This window comes from Lathamus discolor, chromosome 2 (genome assembly GCF_037157495.1).
Source record: "Lathamus discolor isolate bLatDis1 chromosome 2, bLatDis1.hap1, whole genome shotgun sequence".
Taxonomy (NCBI): domain Eukaryota; kingdom Metazoa; phylum Chordata; class Aves; order Psittaciformes; family Psittacidae; genus Lathamus; species Lathamus discolor.
In genome coordinates, this window is record NC_088885.1 from 13879045 (window position 1) to 13902719 (window position 23675).

The 23675-nt window shown below is 41.8% G+C and overlaps 1 protein-coding gene across 1 annotated transcript in view; it reads right to left on the bottom strand.

Moving 5' to 3' along the window:
* NPSR1 (neuropeptide S receptor 1) overlaps positions 1–23675 on the bottom strand; it is a 53464-nt gene that overhangs the window by 12987 nt on the left and 16802 nt on the right. The window contains exons 3-4 of the mRNA XM_065666892.1: positions 2567–2670; positions 2175–2268 (exon numbers count right to left, since the gene is read on the bottom strand). Of these exons, the coding sequence (XP_065522964.1) occupies positions 2175–2268; positions 2567–2670 (198 nt within the window). The remainder of the gene's footprint in view (positions 1–2174; positions 2269–2566; positions 2671–23675) is intronic.

Consider the following 23675-nt stretch of genomic DNA (forward strand, 5'->3'; position numbering starts at 1 on the left):
TGAGCACTTCTGTTGTTGCTTAGTTTGTGTACTGTTTGCATGTACCTTTCAACATGGTGCAATATTCATAACATCTTTTCTGCTGTAACTTCTCAGGTTTTTTCTTTTTTATCTTTATTTATTTGCTTTTCAGTGACCCCTTGGTTATTGAATTGGGTGCTTCATACAGCAGAAGCTTTAGGATTAGAATGTAGAATTCTTCCACATCTGCCCTTTCTGTGGTCATTTATGTGTTCACAAAGTAAATAGAAAATACTGAACTGTTGAAGTTTGTTTTCTTAGAAGCCAGGCAAAGTATAGCTCATTGAACCTGAAAAAACCCCAACAACCCTAATTGTATTGTTCAATGTTTTAAAAGCAAGAAGTTGTTTGGTGTGGTTCTGGTTTTGGTTTGTTTTTTCCCCAAAATGGTATTTCAAGGCTACATCAAAACAACATTTTTAAAATGGGGAAGGAGAAACAACTCTTTTGTTTCTTGGTTGAAGCATTTTGAGGGATGAGTTTTACAATTTGGAACAAAATTAGCTACAGGTTGACTCAGAACTGTTGTTAAGGTTTCTCTGTGTCGTCACCAACGACAAAGTTTTGTAGTTGTCTTTGTTCTCTGTACGCAGAACAACTAAGAGGGCATTTCAAAAGACCGTGACACCTCTGTTAGGAATAGCTGGGTGCAAAACCTATGTATGTTCCAGGAAGTTGCTATGGTAAATATACATCTCTAGATATTTCTAGATATTTCTTTTGGATTTACCAGCTGCTTCCTTTTTCCCTTTGAACATGGTCTTTGCTTGTCCCATCAGTGTGTAGCCAGCCATTGCCAGAGCCATGTGAGCTTTGTCAGTGTTATCTCTGCTCATGACCTGCTGCTCTGCTGCTCCTTGACTAGATGCAACATCTGCTCTTTCCAATCTTTCAGAAATTCTTTATGGTATAGGTATAGGAAATGGGGAAATCAAAGGAAGCATTTTTATGGGATAGGCATAGGAAATAGGAAAAAGAAAGGAAACGTCTATATAGTATAGGTATAGGGAATGAGACTGAATTACAAAAAGGTTTTTATAAAGATTTGAGGTGGTTAGTGGGGGTTTTATGTCCAACTTTGTAGGGCTTTGCACAGATTAACCACCAAATTCTTTACTAAGCCCAGGTGGTAGCTGCTTTTCCTGTACCATGCATGAAGAAGAGATGTCAGTGGGTTTGTTGCACAGCTCGCCCTCCCCAGCCGGGTGCAGCATCAGCGGGAGCTGCAGAATGCTTCATGCCCCACAAAGGCAGCTGAGAAAACCTCGATATCCATCTCCCCTTTCTGAAAAAGTCAGCCCATACCCTGGGGAATAGGAGGCTAAATTTCACAGAAGTATTGGGAGCTTTCAGGCCTTAACATCTGCCAAAGCTGCACCACTGCCTCAGCTGTGATGGATTCATAGGTTTTTAAGGCCAGAAAGGACCATTAATCTGATCCCCTGAATAGAGCAGGGTGGCAAAAGCCATTATTACGCCAAAACAAGAATGATATTTGCATCTGATTAAAGTGGTTCTTCCAGACCTCATGGTTCTCATAAGCATTGCCTTTCCTCCCCACCTGTTATTTCTGTTCATTTACTCAGTGCAACACACTTAATGTTTCACTTTGGCTTTGTGGGAAAGAAATCATGTTCTTTAAATTGTACTGCTAAGCTGCCAGCATATATTTGAGTGCTGTAAAAATAACAAATAGAAAACATTCCAAGAAACAATAGATATCCAGACTTATATGCTATAGCTTTTGAAGTTCTATCAAACTATTGCATGAATTCTCAGTACTACACTCTCAATCCAAGTTATTTTTAAATGTGAATAAACAGACAATATAGCTGTTGCAGCTCCTAGAGTGGGCCTAGTAAGAGGGATAGCCTTTGCCCACAATAACCTTCTAAAAATGCTGGGAGATAATGAAAACCTCTACACTTTTTAAAATGATATTTCGTTCTTTGCTAACACAATGCTTATAAAAACTGTGAAGGGCTTAATAAATCTTGAAACCACAGCTACTTTGCCATTTAGAAAACTGTACCTGAGTCCAAATGCTGCTATAGCAGGAATGAATAATTCATGGCAAAAAGGTTACAAATTGTGAAGCAAAAAAGCTACCCAATAATATCGATAGCAATAGCAAAGTGCAGAAATTCTCCTACCTCCTTGCAAGAACTTCATTGGGTAAACTATGGCATGATACCGGTCTATGCTTAGTGACACAAGGACATAAGTCGAGGCATATAGAAGGACCACCTGGGGCAGAAGGTATATGAGACAGCAGCTGAGACACATTTATTGCAGAAAACAATGTCACCAAGAACACTGAACCAGGGATATTTGAAAACTTTTAGTGAAAATAAAAGGAAAGATCAATAAAAAAGCCCTCAATGTATTTTCACCTTCATCTTGTCCACAAAGATTTAATATGCTTTAATTCAATTGTTCTGACTTTAAAAGAATACTTTCAGCATTTAGCACTTCTGATGCTGACAAAATGTCTACACAAAGCTGCACAAGCTTGGGCATACATGGGAGCATGAGGTTTCTATACCTGGAAGTAGCGAACAACTCTGCAAACGATATCAGGAGCCATGAAATCTCCAGTGTAGCGCCAAATGATGTCAGTCATTATGTTTATGAGTCCCGTGAATGAATCTGCAAAGAAAATGAACGGAAGGAGCATTAAAAGAAACAAACACATGACTGCAGAGGAGCCACAGAGACATGTGTGACCCTTAGGACGTACCAGCTCACCCAGTCTTGAGGGGAGTCACACCATGACTGGTTAGCCCAAGATGCTAGAGCACCTGCGAAAGCCTCAGAAAGCACTTAAGAGTTCTGTTCGTTTATTTTCTTCTCTTAATTTAACACCAGTCCATTCAGACAGGGCAAGATTCCTCTAAGCATCAGAGCCCACAGTGGGTTACACGTGAGCAGGTCATGCCAATGCTCTCTGGGCAGCGGTTCAGCTGGCCGGATGGATGTGCTGCACCCCTAAAGTGCCTTTTTCTCTCTGTTTCTTACAAAGGGATGTGAGGTGACCATCCGAGGTGGCCACATCAGCTCTAGACTGGATGCAGGTCCTGGTCTATACCCACATCTATACCAAAGACGCCTAAAATGAACAAAGATAAATTCCTCCTCAAATAACAGTTTGCTTTTTGGAAGTAGAGCTGCATAAAAAAAATCATCTACAGGTGTTAATCCCACGTACACCTAAATGTTTCAGGCTTGTCTATGAGGGATGTGGAGGGTACTGCCTGGTGGGCTTGATCCTGTTGCTTGCTAAAAGCCCCCAGGTTTTCCATGGGGTAAGAATAAAACACAGCCCTGGAGAAGCTGTAGGTTAGTGTCTAAGTGCATCAGCTTAATCCCAGCTGTGCCAAATATTGAATTATTTGATAACTTTGTATATTTGTCTTTTCTTTCACTGTAAAAAGAAATACGCCTCCTGTGAAAACCCGGGGGGGGGGGATATCCAAATGCTACTTCTTTGTTAGAATTTTATTCACAAACTTAATTACTTAACAGCTAACCCTGCCTTGTCAGCTTAAAGTTAACCTCCTTCTACATGTACTTTTGCATTCACCAAAATAAATACACCTCAGGGCATCTTTTTTTTTTTTTCTTTTCTTTTTTTTTTTTTTTTGTGGGAAAATCTAAGGAGATGTTCCAGCCTTTGTTCTGCTTCTTATGGAACAAGTGAGCACTTACAGCAATGCAAGATTCACAAAGGAATTGCAAAAGCTGCTGGTACACATGGGTGATATTTTGTCTTTAAAACCAAGATAATAAAGAAGTTCTCTCCCTGTAGGAAAGGATAAACATTTTAAGTGCTGTCCGTGGAAGAAAATGTGCATCAATCCAGTGTCCTGCCACTTCAAGTAACACAGCATGTTGCTGTTCTTGCGCAGATTACCACAAAGGGTGAGAGCAGTATGGGAAAAACATTTTGTGCCATTTGTCAGGACAAAACCAAGTCACATAGAAAAGGAGCATCAATCCATATTTAAAAACAAAGTAGAGTGCTGAGGTAAAATGTTTCACTTTGATATAAACATCTTACACATTCAGAAACTAGCCCTAAAGTTTAGTGTGATAAAGGCATTCTAACCCCCATTACCAGGAGGTTTTGGTTTGAAGTGTAAGCTTTTGGAAACATGATGTCTCAACGATTTCAAAACATATTTTTGTGAGCAGTAAATACTTTGAACCAGTATTTCCAAGCAATCAGGAGTGGGTTTGGCAAAATGAGTTTCTTCTAAGCCCTTGGAACTCCAGAAATTCCAGATATTTCTAGCTTTAAACTGAGATCTCAGCTTAATATTTCAGAAGCAGCAACCTGGTTTGATTCAGTGGAAAATGAGCATTACTTTTTCTGTATCAGTAATTTTTTATCTCCTCTTGTTCTTCAATCCTCTGTCTCCTTGTTTTCTTCAAGGCTTAGTTCAAAATGAAATCAGAGCAAAATATCACTGCTGTTGCACATAACTGCATTGCCTCCCTCTTTGTGATGGTGATCGTTCAATGAACTCTTAATTGTTCTTTCCTCTCCCGGTGTTTCCCAGCCCTGTTTTCTCTCTCTTCCCTCTCCCCCTTCCTCTAGAGGGAGGCTGGATCAGAGATGACCTCCACAAGGAAGTTTGTGGTTTAGAAACCTTATGTTAAATGTTCGTTATTTGTTAGAGGGATGGGATGATTGTTTCTCTGATGAGTATAGTGGCTTTAAGACTGTATTGAAAAGGCTATAGGTGGATAGAATTAAGATGGTCTTTGAAAAAAGCACAGAGTTTAAGTGTTTCAAAAAGTGAAATGCATCCTCCAGCAGTGGTTCAAACCCATTCCATTTCCTTACTCCTGAATTATTGATTTATATCCTCTCTCCCTTCAGTGATGAAATATTCATTGGTTCAAAGTAATACACATCAATAGAGCTTCACCTCAGGGTATCCTCCAGCTTTTGATGGTCTGAGCATCCGCCAAGCGTGTGGTAAATAGGGGTTCAGCTTCTGCAGCAGAGGAAGGTGTGGGGGCTGCTCTCCCTCCTGCCCATCTCAGTGCTTTCTGGAGGAAAAGGGGGGAGAAGGGAAGGCACATCCTCTGTCTCCTCATTTCCCTCTTTTCTCCACCATGTTGTTATCCCTTTCCAATGCATTAGTACAGTGCTTTGGAGGTGCACCCTGCAGGTGAGGTGAGAGATGGGCCAGTGTCCTGGTGGTGTCAGGAGTACTTGTTGGGTGTAAGCAATCTGGGCAGGCCCAAAAGCACATTTCCAGTGTATGCCCATGTTGCATCAGGCAACATTAATGTACATTGGGAATGTGGTTTTTAGCCTGTAAATGGCCCCCACTTCACTGACTCATGTGATGGAGAGAGAAGCCAGAGGGGAATTAGCCTTCACTTCAGCTGATGCTCAACCCAAAGGTGCTCTCCAGGGATGCCCCTCATGCACTCCACACCATAGAGCTGCCAGCCAGTGCTCAGGCTGAGGGACCATAGGGGTATTACTCAGCTAAAGCAGACACCCACCCCCTGATGCACAGTGTGGATATCAGGTCCATTTTTGTCATGCTACAGGTGTGTTCTCACTGCATGGCATTACCTACCAATATAGCTATAGCCTTAAGTACTTGAGGACATTTAAAGACAACTCAAAACTGTCTTTCCCTTGAGACTCCTTGATGCTTTTCAGGTGACTGCAGAGGCTTTTAAGCAAGGTTTAAACTTCACGGCTTCTTTGTGCTGACAGCCTCTGCTCTGCTCCCTCAGCGGTACCTTTTAAGAGCAATCTGTGCTGAGTCTCTGGATTGCTGTGAAGGACTCAGCATCCCCTCCTCCAAGCTTGTGCCCCTCAGCACCGCACACATCTGTGTGCCAAAGCCAGCTGTGTGTGCCTGCCAAATGAGCTGGATTCCTCAATACCCTTCAATTATAGAAACTTCTCCCACACAATGTCTTCATGCCCTCTGCAGGCTTCAGAAATCTCTCGTCTTTGTGATCCTACCAAGTATCAGACCAGCTTTTCTCATTCCTTTGCTCTCCTACTTGCCTGCTCCAGAGGGTGTTTCTTATCCCATCTCTTCAAAGGACCAGACTCTCTCAGTCTGACCCAACTGCACACCTTTAGAGAATTCATCATGCAGACACAGTTTACTTTACATAGGGCCACCAAATGAATAATGTGCCTCATGCAGGAGATCAGGCAGCAAAAATTAAGCAAACCTGCAAATTGTAACAATTTGTGCTCCTGCTCCCTGCCCTATACACTCTAGCCGGTTGCTTCTGTGCGTCATTTTCTGTTCACTCTCTAGTCAGCTAACTGGTTATTCCTATGCTAAGCACAGATGCAAGCTCCAGCGATTAGTTCCACAAGTACCTGGTGCAAACATTCACTAGTGATTTAGACAATGAACGTGATGCTCATTATTCTGTTCTCTTACTGCTTGGGCTTGACTTCACGTTCCTCACACCTTCACAACACTGCTTTAGCCTACAACTGCCCTTTCACACAAAGCCCCAGTGTGCCAGTGCTATAAATCTGATACATAGGTCATGAATTACCAGCAGAGCTTTAGTCACTGGTAGATGAATCTTCCTTACCCATGTATCATCTCAGACACAAATACAGCCATGATCAAGTCTTGAAATCCTTATTTGTCATGTAATTTAAATTGCTGTAATAGAGGTTAGTGTTCAGAAGTCAACCAATTTCAATGACGTGATATCAACAGTTGACATGTTCCCTGGTTGCTTTTGACAAGCTTACACCTCGATGAGTATCACTGGATTACGCCACTGATGTCCTAAGAGGTAAGTATCAGGTACAGGAAACCAGCATAGCTGATGCATTGCTCTAAACCTCAGTGTCCTCATTGCTACTGGTAACCTCACTGTTCCTTCCTAAGCTCCCAGCATGCACATTAGTGCTCTTTCAGTGATGAATGTTCCGTTGATGAATGGGCCAACTAGCACCAAGCTTGGTCCTGAAAACAGTGCTAATCAACCTTCACTCCTCACTGTGTGTCATTGCCACTGCTTTCTTAATACTCTTTCTTACCAAGAAGTGATGTGTGTGCTGTGGTTCTGTGTCAGCATTGCTAGGCAACTGTGTGGTTATAAGCTCATTTAATTCCTCACAAAAATAGGCAGGAAATCAATTAATGACATATATTCTCTTTTCATAGAAAAAAACCAGCAGCAAGTGACAGTTTGTGACTTTTAACATGAGCCAAATGCGCATTCACAAAATGATGCAGACAAAACAACTCTTTGTTGAAGAGGTGGCACTAGTGTGATGGGGATGGCAGCAGTTTGCGCTTGAGGTGGAGTTTCTAGAAACTAATTTAAAAGGAAAATTCCACGAGATTTCAATAATAATGAAAAGTAGAGAGAGGCTGGTAGACTGAAACATGCTCAATATAGTGCTACAGCATCTGTGCCTGGAAAATGTGGCAGGTACTGAATCAACCTGTGAAAATCCTGAGCCCTAAAGACCAATTTTACCCAAGACTCCATTGTGCTCAGCAAAATCCCTTTATTTTATTATGGGCATGACTGAGTGCCTGCATTGCCTCTGAGCTTCTGAACACAGGAACCGCTTGGTTCAGAAGGTGGTTACAGCAACTTGGGTGGTGGATGCTGCCTCATATGACCAAGAAAAACTGCCCTTGGAGGGGTGAAAAATCAAAACCTGTCCTTGGAGGGGTCAAATCTGAACGCAGGCTTGCTGTTACTGGGAGTGAAACAAATCTTCATGGCAAAAAAAAAAAAGCCCTCCACAGAGACAAAAGTCTATTATAGAAAATGAATGGAGGTAATTAAAGATCTGGCGTGGGAATAGAGACAGGTTACAACTGTCTCAGTTAATCTGTTCACAGGAATTTACTGTCTTGATGGCTTTGCCAAAGGGGTGTACCTTGTGCAGACTTCAGGATATTTCTTTCGTTACAACTAAGGAGGTTAAGATAAAAATCTGTGCTAGCAAGTCAGCAAGAAAGTACCTCTATTGTTTGATTATTAGTTCTGACATCGCTCTTCCCTTAGAGACACTTACCCTGAAGATGCTGGATGTCCTCCCTGTCAGAAGTGGAAAGCAGATCGCTGGTAAGCAGTGGTGGGTTAAAAAGCTCCACACGTCATCTCTGCTGCAGTTTGATCATTTATTTCCCCTGACGAGAACAGTCTTATTAAGCTGGATGAGGTGATTCATGACTTCTTGGTGAAGCTGAAATTTCATCCTTCTTTTCATGTTGCTTATAGAGTGATTCTATTTTAATGAGGGATGTTTTGTTCTGCTTTGTTGATGGCACCAAGCTGCACAAGGCACAGCAGCAACAGCAATGTGTTGTAAGACAGGGAGTGTGAGCTCCTAGTCAGGGCTGAGCATTTCATATGGTTCATTTTTGGACTTCACCATGTGCATTTCCTTCACTACCAATCCCCAAAGGGCACATCCTCAGAAGTAGCAGTTTACTAACACCTGCTGCAATGGAGTGATAGACCCTTTAAACCAAAAATGGCATCACTGCCTTATTACAGCAATAAGGTCTGTGATTTTGGAAGTGATGAGGCAACCGCTGCTGCTCTGTATCACATCAGCAAATAAGAGCCAGTGCCATGAACTTGCCTTGCAAGTTAGTAAAAACCTCCAGCTGATTTTATTACAGACCTGAGAATGCAAGCAATTAAGATTAAATTGGGGCTGCTGAAGTAGCAGGTTGGCTCAAGGACAGGCACAGGGGACAGAGAGCAGGGAAAGCTGCCTTGCCTCCCGCAGACACCCCTGCAGCTCCTTTCATTACATCCTTACTCCCATTCTTCCCTTAGTCTGCGCTTTCCACTGCAAACACCACACACGGCTTCGCAAGTATTCGCTGCACTAGAAGTAATTTTGTGACCCCGTTAGCTAGAAAATGTACCCAGCCTTCTGCTATCGTTCAGCAGCTGATAGCGACATAGGTTACGTTCCTGCTGTGAGCACCTGTAGGACAAGATAATTGCAAGATGTCTAGAAGATGCCTTTTAAAATGATTACATTCAGCCCACAGGAGCCTTGTGCAGTGCCTCTCCATGCAGTGAGAGGCAGCATGCGGGGTACTCATGCGTGCTGAGGTCCTAGGACAGGAACCACCCTCACACTTCCACCCTCTGATAGCCTACTCATCCTCTTCACAATCCCTCGAGTTGCATTTGTAGTTACTTGCAGCCCCTTGCTCCAGCATTGCAGAGCATCTGGGCACAATATTGGATATGGGGCCAATAGAGGGGATGGCTGGTACCCCCAGGGGCTGCCATGATCCTGTCCACCCTGAATTTTACTCATTTAGAAGTGCTGATGTGGAACAGATGTGATTGTGTCTGGATGATGAAAGGATCCCAGCTCTCTGTCAGAGAATCCCTGGCAAAGCAGGGGGAAGATGTGCAAGCAAAACCTGGGGGCGCACTAAGCTCCTGTGGGGCATCATGCAGTGCACCTACAAGCATCTTATTGTGCAGCAGTGGCTGTGCTGGAGCACACAGGAGATAGCGAGTTTGCCGTATGTAGTAGTGATGTGCACTGTGCTGCTACCATGTGTTTTCTTCTTCAGGCCTGGCAGCCTGGAGCAGAACACAAAATGCAATGGGTGAAACAAAACCCACCTGAAAACTGTCAAGAGGAAACCTGTTCAGCTTCTCAGCTAAAGCTGTGCTGGTTTTCTTCAGTGGCAGAAGTGATGCTTTTTTTCACTTTCTGGCTCACAGGAAGTGACAGGAGTTTTTGTTGCACCAGCTGGGCGTTTTATTTATTTATTGCCTTTCTTACATTCCTTCTCTGAGGTTCCCCCCATTCTGAGATGAGGCAGGCCCTTTTAAGCTAGACATTCTGAAAGGTGGCTGTAGTGAGGCTCCAGCCTCACTGCAGAGCTCATCCGGGTGAAAAGGTGACTGGCTAGGAACAGCATGTACTACACGGTGTTAACCTCTTAAGAAGCAGCACTTACAACAGATTCCCTAGCAGGTCCCCAGGAATTAAAATTCAACCTGCCTTGCCACTGTGAAGGGCATTAAGGTTTTGTTTAGTTTGGCTTGATTAATGACTCTCTTCCTACCATTCTTTTTCACCCTGTCCTTGCTGTGGGATACAGCTGGGAGGGCACAGGGGCCTAGACTGAACCAGCAGTGCTGCAACAGGAAGCACAGCACCCACTAAAACAGGGCATACAGCTGGAACATCAGCAGCACATGAAATGCAATGAAGGATGAGCAAGGAGGAGGACTTGGCTTGTAATACCAGGTCATCCACATCAATGGGGGTTTCAGTCCTTCAGAAAAACTGGCTCCTCCCACAAAGGTGCGGACAAAGAGTTTCAGCAACTGTTTGCACAACAGGTAAATGCAGACCTGCAAAAACCATAGCTAAGGTTCCTGTTTCATTGAGTCCTGTGGCTGAAGGTTTTGAATGAAGCTTCTCTAGGTATGTGGACTTACGACTTTCTCATGCCTGAATCTGCAAATCAAAGTTAACCATGAAGAAGGGTTCGATCACTATTATTTAACTGTTGGAAAAGTATATTTCAAATGTTACTCATTAATTTATCTCTCCTTTGGGAACAATTAGAAGGAAATAAAAATAATGTGTGTCTGGGGGAAACCTGCACGGGGAGGCTGGCCTCAGTGTAATGCAGAAGATAAGCTCCTATGGATAAGCTTGTCTTAACTATGCACTGGAAAATGAGGACATGCCTCCACAAAGGACATTAAAATCACACTCTTTGTAATCCATTGACTCTTCATTTATTTCCACTGGTGCTTGTACTTCTAGTGTTTTCCAGAAGACATACACTTTCTAAGATACCAAGTACCAAAAAAGTCCTTAATTCTGTCCTTCCCCAATATCTGGTACATAGTTTCTTTTGTTAGTTCCTCTTGATTCCCCTTATTGATTCTTTTTTGGCAACTTTTTACTTCAAGTATTTTAAGGTCTGCCTGTTCATATTCGGTCGCAACAGGAGCTGCGTGATTATTCTCATCTAAAAATATGGGGACTATCCTGGGAGTATTTTCTGTTGGTGTTGCTCAGGCAATCTGGTCATTTTAGTCACCAAATATCTGCACTTCCAACAATCTTCTCTTAGTAGGCTCAGATATTGTTGATATAGATACTTTAGTCTAAACAGGAATGGTAAGCCTTCTTTCCTCCCCTGTGGAAAATGTGAATCAAATTACCATGATGCTCTAGCAGGAATATTGCATACTGCAAGCCTAAGATTGGGCAAAAATTGAGCTGCAATTCCAGAACAGTAGAATGATGTTCTTTCCTTTTTTTGTACCTGCTTTGTCTCCTCTGGTGTTTGCTGATAGCATGGATAAAAGCATACTGGTAAGATTCGTTGGAGAATTGTGTTGTAAAATCATTATCATGCGGAAACGGTTGCACATGCAATTGTATACTGAGCTACTTTCCATTAAATATACTGAAATGTCAGAATGTGCTCAAGGTTTCATTACACATGGTCTGGATCCCAGTCCTGTAATTGGGCTGAATTTGGCCAAAATGGGCTCCTAAGCATTTGGTCTTATTAGAACAACTAAGTCTCTGTAGTGCCATACGTGATATCTTTGACCTAAATTCCATAAATCCTGCTAAACCTTTGTAAGTGTTTGGTAACCAGCTAGGGAATGGAGTTAAAGGAAGTGTCTCTCCACAGAAAACCTGTAAAACACACCAATAGGAGTCATATAGATTGACAGGTGAGGAAGCACTGCGTGAAAATGCTGGGTGTTTTGTCCTACAGCCTTTTGAAAAGATGGGAAAAAGGGTTATATTGTTGTTTGTTGGCACAAAGACAATCTAGAACAGAATAATAAATAAATATCATTGCTTTAATATGCAAGAAAGGAATAGAATAATATCTCTACCTTCTTAATGTTAGTTTTTCAGTGTTTTTTAAAGCCTGCAAAGGCTATTTCTAGTGTAATTTCCATTCAACTGCAATTAGAAATGCTGCAGTGCAGGTGATAGACTAAAAGGTGTTAATGATGTATTTGTATATTTAATGTCAAAAGTTTAAACTCATGTTTTTTAAAGGGAGTTTTAAAGGGAGTTAAAATCTTAAGTTTAAAGATCCTAAATGATGATTCCAAGTAAAGCATAGCCATTATGGCCATACTGCTGGCAGTATGGTGCTCATACAATCTTGTCTCTCAATATCACTGCCAGCATATGAAGGAGCCATGTAGAAAACTCCCCACTCCGACCTTTGTTTATCAACAGAAGCCAAACTCTCACATAGCATAATTGCAAAATAAGAATATCTTCTGCCAGACAATTCTGCTTGCAGTTCAACAGGAAATCAAACAGGAATCCATATAATTTAGAGGCAATATATTTTCTAAGCACTTCAGAAAGAAATCCAGTTCCGCCCTTAATGCCGAATTGTTGGACCCGAAGGATTATACAGCTTGGCTGCTGAGCACCTCTTATTAAAACCAAAACCAAACATAGCGCAACTGTCATTAGGATTTGAATGTCTGAAACAAGCTGAAGGTAAGAAAACCATAATCAGTCCTTCAGGACCACAGAACAATTCCGTAGCTGTCAAAACAAGAATTAAGCCTTCCTATAAACGAGCATAAATTGACACAGCAAAAGCTGACTGCTGCTGATATAAAAAAACGCGTAGTTCAGTCCTTTGGCTGCTGAGTGTATCTACAAAGCATATTCAGGGCTACAACTGGGACACAGGAAAGGTTATCAAAATATCAGCCATCCTAATGTCTGCTTTTGCTCTGGGGCCCCAAAGAAAACCCCGAGTTCACCTCTTGCCCTTCACGTTTCCCTGTGCCACAATGTGTGTGCTAGGAATATAAAATCAGCAGTTCTTGCATTCTGTCTTATCCAAAAAATGGATCACTTTGAGAAAAGTAATTTATGCAAAGATACATTAAACAGGACTAATGTTTTTCCAGCTAGACTTAAGGATGCTGCTGCTCTGTTTTCGCAAAGAACATCGTTACTAATATAAATACAAGGTGTGTTGGGTGAGCCACAGCACCGTGTCTGTGGGGCATGGCAGAGCATGCCCACGGTGCATCAGATGTTTGCTAGTGTGGCCAAGCCAGATCTCTCTGACATCACTGGATGTGCAGATTCCTTCCCCGGGGTCCCAATAAGTTCAGCCTCAGACTGACATGAGGGCATATAAAGCCTCTGAGACCTGGACAGATCTTTGCTAAAATGGAGTCAAAGTTTCCCACTAGAGTCAAGAGTCTTTGGATGATGTGTGATATTTTGGCATGATAAAATCATACAGGAAACCAGCTATTTTTCTAAGTGCCTGGCTTCTTTTTCTGACCACAAAGGTCTGGGGATCTTTAAGATGAGTATCAGAAATGTGGATTTTCCCTGCAGGTAATTCAGTGAGATTGATGAGTGTAAAGAGCAAAAACAACAACTCTCATTCGAAAGCTAAAATCGATTTATTTGTGTCTTTTCTGCACCCTCTCAGTCAGTACCCTAGCAAAGTTCCTCTGAAACTGGAACCTCTTCCAAAATAGTGAATGAATGTGAATTTTCATCTTTATTTACAATTCACACACTAATTTCACACTCTGTGAGAAAAGCCTCACTGAGATCAAAGTGTCTTTCTCTGCTTCTGGAGCAATGAATGGGCGACCAAGAAAGGATGTGAATCTATTTAGCAACCTCTTAGGAGAAACAGATAACATAAGCCACAGACTGTATAAATCCAGCAATCTGATGAATTTATAATATCACTATCTTTTCAAGAACATTTTCTGCAAAGCATAAAAAATGCATCGTGGAATCATTGTTTGCTGAAAACAATGCTAACCTGTCAAAGCACTTATTTGAAAATGTATTTGATATACTAATGAGTGGGTGTTTAAGGATTTGGAAATAGAGTTATTATTATGCATAATGCTATCTTGCAGGAGTAGCTAGCCCATTTATTTGTGACTTTTAAGGATGATCAAATCAGTCCTGAATGAGAGCAAAATCCTTTGTGATATTATCTGCACACTGAGGTCCAATGAAAGAACTCAAAAACATTCCCTTTCCAGACCCTTTTAAATTTACGTTGATATTATAAACCATGTAAGAGAAGCACAGAGTTATTTAAAAGTATACCTGTAAGGGGCATGGTTTTGGAAGCACTGCTTTGTTTTTCTGGTGAATCTTGTTGAATCAATTTTGTTTCCAGTCTATTTGTATTAGCTGCATAGAGCGTTCACAGAAATGCGATTGTGTATTGTAATTTCACTTTGATCACAGTCATTTTCTTTCCTGTGCTTCCCAAGCAGTCTTCTAGAAAGCAAAACAGTAATGGTATGCAGCAGTGGATATTGAACTGCTTGCAAACCACTCAGGCAGCTCATAAAAACATTATTAAAAGGCAAATGCCCTTTATGCTCATAACTTTTAAACTGCGCAAGCTGAAGTGCTTTAGTACTTCTAATGCATTATAATATGCTGAGATGTGCTGTTGCAGGAGTCAGTTGCAGACTGACAGCTTGTCTCTGCTGTCAGTCACTGGTTCCATTTGTCTCTGATTCTGCCTCCAGTGCAAGAAGACGAGTGTCTGAACATGGGAAGCTCGATGAGTGACAGGTAGCACATATATTCTTCCTGGAGTTGTCTCTCATCTCCTGTAGAAGGATCCTTTGCAGAGGATGCTGAAGTATCTCCCTGTACCAGTGAGTCTCTTCCCGAACCGCAGAGGCTCTGGAGATGCCCAGTCCTGCAACAGGGCTCTGGCTCACCCATCAATGTGAGTCTATTCCAAAACTTTGGGTTCTGGGAGAGCTGTGAAGGCCACAGAGGGAAAGAGAGCTTTCTGTGTTCACATGCTGTGAGTGCTTTGCTCAGTGAAACAATTATGGAACTATTTTAAAGACATCCTTGATGTTCACAGAGGAAGGGGCATATTGCTTTATTTCCTGGATCCATTGAGCTGCTGTCTTCCTCTCTCCTGAGGTCATCCCTTTCTCAGCAACATCCATACATGTAATGTTCAAACATGTGAGTTTACTCCTTTACCTAAAGCATTGGGAGTCCATCTGAGGATGTGCTTTCCCTCAAAACAAGACCCTATGCAGGGGGCCTGCAGCTTTCCCCAGGTAGAGGAGAGCAATGGTACTTGCTGTAGTGGCTAGCAGCTGAATGAGTATTGACAGCCCTCATAGCGTGCTGAGGACACTTTCCATCATGGCAGCTGCCCTGGGTTCAATGTGTTCTTTTCCTTGCTGTAGATTTTTATGGCTGCAAAGTTTGCTGTAATTCTCTTCATCTTTTGTCTTGCCTGTTTCTGCTCTAAATCACAACGTTATACTGTCTAAGGAGTACAGGTTTTGTAGCCTAAGAAGTCTTTCTGTAAACTGCAATTATAAAAGATGGACTACCTAAGACCTTCACACAGACAACAGGCACTAATCTAGTGAGCATCAAACTGTCAGCATATTATAGATTTTTTCAGCTGTCCTCAAAATGTTTACCCCAAATAACAATTTAATGGCATATGATTTTCCCCAAAAGGGAAATTATTTTTCCACTTTGCTGTATTAATGGAATATATATTGCCTTTCATAATGGTTAAATTATGTTGCCTTCTTTTCCTCCTCTCCACCTCCCCCTTCCCCATCCTCCACTCCCAGCTCTAAATGATGATATTTGATAATTTGATAGCTTTGGTCTAGATAGGAGAGCGAGTGTTCCTCCCAGAAAAAGCACTTGGAAGTTATTTTCAGTGGTGGAGTTTATGATTCTACTGTACCCAAAAGAAAACAGTACACAATGAGCTCAAGTCTAATTTTAAGCAAACTAGCTGCTCCATGCTACATGCCTTTGGAGATGTTACGTGCTTACAGTAACATAGTTTCAGAGAGCAATATGTTTTTTTAATGCCATTGCCGATAGAAAATATGAGGCAGCATACGCTCACATTCCCCCGCCCCAGACTGAAAACACTTTAAAGCTGATTTCCATCAGCTGTCCATCAGATGGCCAACATTGAACCCCTGTTTCACGCACTCTACAACCAGGTCCCTGTTATCCAAGATGCTGCATGTCCACACAACTCAAAGCTACACTTTGAACAAGTTTCTGCTGTAGAGGAGACAATAACTGCTTTTGAGAAACACCTGAGGAGTGCAAATGGTGCTGTAATGTGAACAAACGCAGTTGGTTTACTTACTGCAAGGAAGGCAAATTGAGCATTTGGGAGGTACTTGATGAAAACCGTGTTTGTGGTGTTCCAGTTAACTTGCCAAGCTGTTAAGTGCCAGCATATTCATGCAGGGAGACAGTCATTACAGCCACGTTGCAAAGGTACATGACTCACTATTGATTTGTTTGTGTAAGAAACTTCACTGTTTGAGAGAGGTAAGGTTCTGCAACATAATATTATGAGACGACCCTTCAGAGAAACTAGGTTGACGTGCAGCTGATGAGGTTGACACTTATTAATATTAGATTAGATACCTTTGCAAAGCACAGATTTCAGGTGGGTTGATTTATCACTCTGTTGTCTTTCGTGCATTAAAATTTCATGAGAGTTTCTGACTTAGAGCAATGAGATTTGCAGCTAATAACTCTTTGTCACAAAGAAACCTATTTGATGTTTCAGAGGGAGTTTGAGCATCACAATGCTGTAAAAACTCATCATGAGAAGATAGGAAATGCATGCGTTTTATGAATGGATCAGTGCCGTAGTACAGTTTTTGTGGATTCCATGCAGCCAGTACTGTGAGGCTTACTCCAAATGGGCTGTGCCATCTAACAAGCTCAGTATACAAAATGTGTCAGGCTTGTTGCGTGCCTGCAAGTGCTTCTGTCAGAGAAATCCAGGAACCCAACTTTAAATTGCTTCTGTAAATGAAAGATGGAAGAGGTGACATGGTATCCTCCTTCTAGAGAGATGAACGGAACACTGAAAAGAGTCTCATTTTTCCAGGGTTATGTACAAAGCTGGCTTCAGAAATGGTGGCACCGGGTTCCATGCTAGGGCTGACAGAAGCCACTTTTCAGTCCTTTTAAAGGGGATCTGCTCTGACTTCCATGAGCACAAGTCCATGGCTTTGCAGTCTTTTGAGTAAAGATTTTAAGAGTGAACATCTCCTTGATTTTAAGATGTTCTTGCATATTTTGATAAAACAAAGAAGGCTGAGCCACAAATGACATTTTGTGTATTTCAGTTGGCTTATCAAATATCACTGGAGAGACAATTTCCCAAGAAGCAGCATGAAATTACTAATTGAATGAATGAGTGAATGAATGAAATTACCTTAAATGTTTTTTCTGGACTTTACAGTAACATAGCAGTAACTTCAGCAACCCTATAACACATTAGGAAACTAGTGTTTATACAGTTCCTGCCTCTGAAACCCATTTTCGAAGACAGCTCTCCATCCCTCCCACAGTTCCTGTTTTTTTCCATGCCTGTATGAGCTGGGAATGAAATGGGTAGAAATCAGCTTTTCCATTCAAGACTAGAAAACATCCATTCATAGAAACAACATTGTCTTACAATGCAGAGGTGTGTTACTCACCCCCACAGGTGATGTTATACTAAACCACAGCAGATAAAAAGCCACATTCAGTGGATGGAATCTGATATTTGTTGTTAACATTATTTATTAAGTTCATAAATGATTTCATAAAAGTGCTTACACACACACACAAAAAGTAGTTTGGGGTTGGTTTTTTCTTCATCATGTTTCTTCAGGTTTCTACAGCTTCAAAACAAAGTGTTTCCTCCTGCTGAAAACCCCTTATTCCTCACTTCTAGTCTGCAGGCTTCCGTCATGTTCAGATAATATTTTGTCTATCAATTATTCTCTTTCTCTAGTTTATAATGAAAGTACAAACATCTTGCAAGAATTGCTTCTGTTCATTATAAGTAACCTCTTAGTCTAAGAAATCAGTGTCATCAACCAGCCACCACTGCTTTTCAGTGCTGTTATCCCTGTTCCTTGAGAAGAAGCAGAACGTCTGACTTGGAAGTGAAATGTCTGGAGGTTTGTCCAGATTTAATTTCCAGCCTATTTTGACTGTTCATGTTCTTGGGAAGCAAGTCTTCACCCTTCTCTCACTCTTCCTACTGTCTGCCTAACTTCACAGCAATGGAGGAATAAATGATTTATGTGCAAGTTTCTTTTGGATTTCAAAGTTTGGACTATGGAGTTTAGTTACCTCAGTTTAACATTGACAAAGCTTGACTCTGTGTACATGTATATTAAGTGTGTGCAAAACCAGAATGAGCCTCTAAAATGCATCCATATCCCCGTTGCATCCCTCATTAATTTCAGGTTGTTTTTCCTGCTAATGCAGTGGGGCATGGCAGTCATCTGCCCTGCAAAGGCTCTCCTTTGAGGTTAATCATGCAGCTGTAGTGCTACTGCTCAAGTTTGGAATCACATTTGTCCCTTCAGCTACACTTTTTTACTCCAGACCCCACATGAATAAATTGTCTTCTGGGCACAACCCAGAGAAGTCTGGACAAATTCGAGATGGGTGTTTAGAAGCAGTGTTGAGCACAAAAGAAAGAATCATGCATTTTCCATCAGCTAACATGTTGATCTGCCTTGCTGCACTTAACAAGAAACAGTAAACTGAGATCTTCTCTGTGTTTGCAGATGGGTTTGAGTCAGAGACTTCTGAGGCCTGATAGAAACAGTGGAAGATTAAGTTCTTAGTTGTCAAAAACTAATGGTTATTCTGACATTTCTGGTGACATATGAACACTGGTGGGATTTATATAGTAAAATTTGGGGATCTAAATTAGGAATTGAATCCTTCTGCACAAGAAACTTAAAAGCAGCTGAGAGTATTTTTCTCTATTGGCTATAAATGGAGCACAGGGAGATTGATTTCATATTTTACATACCTACAGTGAGGCTCCTAAAATAGATGTTATGAATAATCCGCTAAAATGAATGCCAGTGTGCAAGAATGCAATCACAAAACTTAATCCAGTTATCTCTATGACAGTTATGTCCCGATCTGCTTCCCAGGACTGATGTTGCACCATATGCTTCCTTCAGACATACTTCTGTACACATGTCAAGAAGCTAACAGAGCATTTTCCCTTCACCCTCCCTGCAAATAATGATGCTGTATAAAGCAAAAGGTGTGATGCCCTAAATAACAGTGACATCCTCAGGTGAAGAAGGTCCCTTTTGCTCAAAGACCTGCAAACGTAGGTTGTCACCAAAGCACTCAACCACTTAGCTGTAAGAAAAAAGAGTTGTCTGAATCTATTTCCCTAAGTCCCATTTCACTAGGCTAACTAGAAAAATGACTAAGATTAGAATTTCATTGTTCTTTTCACTGTTTCTTTCAAAACCCACTTGGTCACTCTAGCATACAAGCCCAGACTACCTTGCATTTTGGTCTTACAGCACACAAAAGTGCTGCAGTTGGGCAGGCAAACTTTTATAATCTCCACACAGCCCTACTGGTATCAGCAGAGCTGTGATGGAGCAGTAATTTAGCTGCACAGTGCAGGTCCCTGTGCAGGGGAAGAGAAATACTTTGAAGGTGAAAGGGGGGAAAAGAGCTATCAGCAAGAACTGGCTGAAAGCGAATGCTTTCATTTTAGTCACACAGATGTCTAGTCAGGGAAAGCATTTGTATGCAAAGATCTGAAATAATGACAGCTCCTTTTAAAATAATAGAAGAGTAAACGTGGATCTCCTATGTGGAAAGCTGTAGGTGGATAACTGGAATCACATTTAGGCTGTGTGTGTCTGATGAAATGAGAGGATGGTGCCTTTAGATACAGATAGGGCATCTATGGTCCATTCATCATAGTTTAATCCTTTCAGAAATTACTTATTACCCAGGGAAAGCAAACAGTGACTGATTCCATCTTACTTCAAAAAAGTATGATTTACGGTGAATTTTGGTAGATAGGATAGTCACAAGATGTTCTGCTAATGTTATTATTTCTCTTGTGGGTGACCAGGAGCCCAAGCCTTAGGGATGGCAATAAAGGGCACTCCTGGGTGACTTAGGAACAGAAATCTGGTGCCTGCTTGTAATTTTAAACACACATATACACTGCAAAGGAATAATCATTTTACACTATATTGAATATATAGAGGTGCACTGTAGCTAGTTTTTCTCTGCTTTAGAAGCAGGAGTTTTTGTGGTCTAAAGTCTGTTAAGTCCCTGAATGTTATATCAGGAAAGACTCAAATTCTTTGTATAGGAAACCATCCCTCTACTTGAAAACATACTATGGCTTCACAAAAAGAAAGTTAAAAAGGATTTCTCTGTCTTGAGAGTGTTATAGTGACTGAGATGCAGATGAAACGAGTGCATCTCTTCTTTGCTGATAAATTTTCAGGGTCCCAGGTGGTTCTGTGTAACATGGAAAAAACCACATTACCATATCCTACACTGAAATTGATACCGGAGCTACTGGCAAGACGGGAGAGTGTTTCTGCTGTTTTGCAATTGCAAAAGGGATACAGTTTATATCACTAGGCACTCTGAAAATCCCACTCTGAGCACCTATGAACGATGAACACACAGCGTTCTCTTCCAGAACAATCAAGTACAGTATGTAGATGCTATTCATGGAGGAAAGAAGAGGGATTTTTGTCAGGAGTTCTCCTTCCCAGTGTGGATTTCAGCTCTATACTCAGAGCTGTGCTGCAGAGTGATTTTTGCTACCTGTAAGGGGTCTGAAGAGCACTGCTCAGAGACAACAGGCTCAGAAATGCTGGTTTAAGGATGTCTGTGTAGTGGGTTGTGATTGCGTTAATTACAACCCATGAATCATAGACATCTTGTTCCTGCATTTGTAAGATTAAAGTAGGCTATATAAATAACAGTCATTACAGGGTTTTTAAGTGGATGACCATTCTTGCTTCCAGTAGCAAATTTGGAGAGCTCATTATCTTTATATTTCCACTAATGGGAGGGACATTGCATTCTACTGTTATAGATAGATACAACATTTAAGCTTATTTTGGTTTTGTGCCAGTGCTACTGTTCCCTACTGCAGTGAGCTACAATGGATAGTCACAGCAAACATTAGTATGGTGCCCAGTCCTGGACTTCCCAGTGAGCCCTTTAGAAGGAACCTAAAAATATGTGAGCATTAGTCAAAACGTAAAGTACACAAGCTTGGGTCCAAACTGGTTAAAAACACCTTGAATTTAGTTTGGAATTGGAAACTAAAGCAGAAGTAGTTGTCAGAAAACCTGTAGCTCATTTCTCTACTTTTGGTGTATTCCACCTCCACAAGAGCTCCCTGGCTGAGCAGTAACCAGCCTGCATTATGGAGTAGCATATGTTAGACTAAAACGCTCTGGCTACTTCATTAGGATGAGCTCCACTGTGTCTTAACACACTTCCTTGACTCCAGTCAATCCAACTGCCTTAGGCCACAAAATTATTGCCAGTCCTTGAAGGCCACCTTTTTTTCTTAGAGCCCCAGTGTTGTGGGACCATAACTTTACCCTTTCAAGGAGAGTTCATTTTGCATCAAAACCAGTTTCTTTTACATTAAACCTCACAAGGAAATTGTGTAACTCAACTGAATGTTTGTGCCAGTCCCAGATTCACTGTTCCTACACTACTAGACTGGATTGGAGCAATGTATTTTTAAGATGCCAAGTTATTTATGTGAGACCTTTAGCTTCATGATTTCACCTCTAAACCACGAACTGTACTTTGTTTTCCATGACCATCTTCCTTTGTCTGTGTGACCAAACACCGTGAAATAGAGGTCCTGATACCCCAGAAGAGACTACGCCTCCTTTACACAAAGCTTTTTTCTGTCACTCAGTTTTCATGCTAATGCTCACTCTTGGTTTCTTTGTCTAGATCCTGAGGTTATTTCACTATTTACCGCATCTACCTCAGGCTTGGTTTTGGAGAAAATGCATTTTAAAAGGGATGCATGTATATTTTATGAGGGGGAAGTCATGTATGACCAACCTTATAGCCTTCTATGAGGAAGTGACTAGGTGGAGGGATGATGGTAGAGCGGTAGATGTAGTTTTTCTTGATTTCAGTAAGGCATTTGATACTGTCTCCCACAGCATCCTCATAGATAAGCTGAGGAAGTGTGGGCTTGACGATCAAGTAGTGAGGTGGATCGAGAACTGGTTGAAAGGAAGAAGGCAGAGAGTTGTGGTCAATGGCGCAGAATCTAGCTGGAGGTCTGTGACTAGTGGAGTTCCTCAGGGGTCGGTGCTGGGACCGGTGCTGTTTAATATTTTCATCAATGACCTGGATGAGGGAACTGAGTGCACCCTCAGCAAGTTTGCTGATGACACAAAACTGGGAGGAGTGGCTGACACACCAGAGGACTGTGCTGCCATTCAGCGAGACCTGGACAGGCTGGAGAGTTGGGCGGGGAGAAACTTGATGAAATTTAACAAGGGCAAGTGTAGAGTCTTGCATCTGGGGAAGAACAACCCCATGTACCAGTACAGGTTGGGGGTTGACCTGCTGGAAAGTAGTGAACGAGAAAGGGACCTGGGGGTCCTGGTGGATAGGAGGATGACCATGAGCCAGCAATGTGCTCTTGTGGCCAAGAAGGCAAATGGCATCTTAGGGTGCATTAGAAAGGGAGTGGTTAGTAGGTCAAGAGAGGTTCTCCTCCCCCTCTACTCAGCCTTGGTGAGGCCGCATCTGGAATATTGCGTCCAGTTCTGGGCCCCTCTGTTCAAGAAGGACAGGGAATTGCTTGAAGGAGTCCAGCGCAGAGCCACAAAGATGATTAAGGGAGTGGAACATCTCCCTTATGAGGAGAGGCTGAGGGAGCTGGGTCTCTTTAGCTTGCAAAAGAGGAGACTGAGGGGTGAACTCATCAATGTTTACAAATATGTAAAGGGTAGGTGTCAGGATGATGGAGCTAGGCTTTTTTCAGTGATATCCAGTGATAGGACAAGGGGCAATGGGTGTAAACTGGAACATAGGAAGTTCCACGTTAACATCAGGAAGAACTTCTTTACTGTAAGAGTGACAGAGCACTGGAACAGGTTGCCCAGGGGGGTTGTGGAGTCTCCTACACTGGAGATATTCAAGGCCCGCCTGGACAAGTTCCTGTGTGATGTACTGTAGGTTACCCTGCTCTTGCAGGGGGGTTGGACTAGATGATCTTTTTAGGTCCCTTCCAACCCTTGGGATTCTGTGATTCTGTGATTGGATATTTTCTGTTTTCCTCAGGAAAGACTGAGTCTTGTGTTGACTAACCGTATATGCAGACAAGAATGATTATACAGAGACGTACAGAAATATTCCTGAAATACAGAAACCTGACCTGAGAGTATAGTAAAGCATGATTCATAATATCAGACTGGAATTGCATAGCGTCAGTGTCCAAGTTACTCATTAAGATCTAGGGTAGTATGAATCATCTTCAAATCTGAGCTAAAGTTCAAAGAAGAATTTGAGTTTCTGCTAAGGAGGTATTGAATCGCCAGACATGGCAATGGGTATCCAGTCTGGTTTGCCATGTGATACCACAGAGCATTGCAGGCAGCAATCACATATATCTCATCCTGCATCATGTCTCTGTTTTGGGGGGATACACTAATACATACCTAACTCAAAATAAGCCCCATATTGTTTTCCAGCTACTGAATTAGTCTTTTTTGGCAGGACATGTATGGAAAATGATTGTTTCTTCTTCAGGTAACTAATA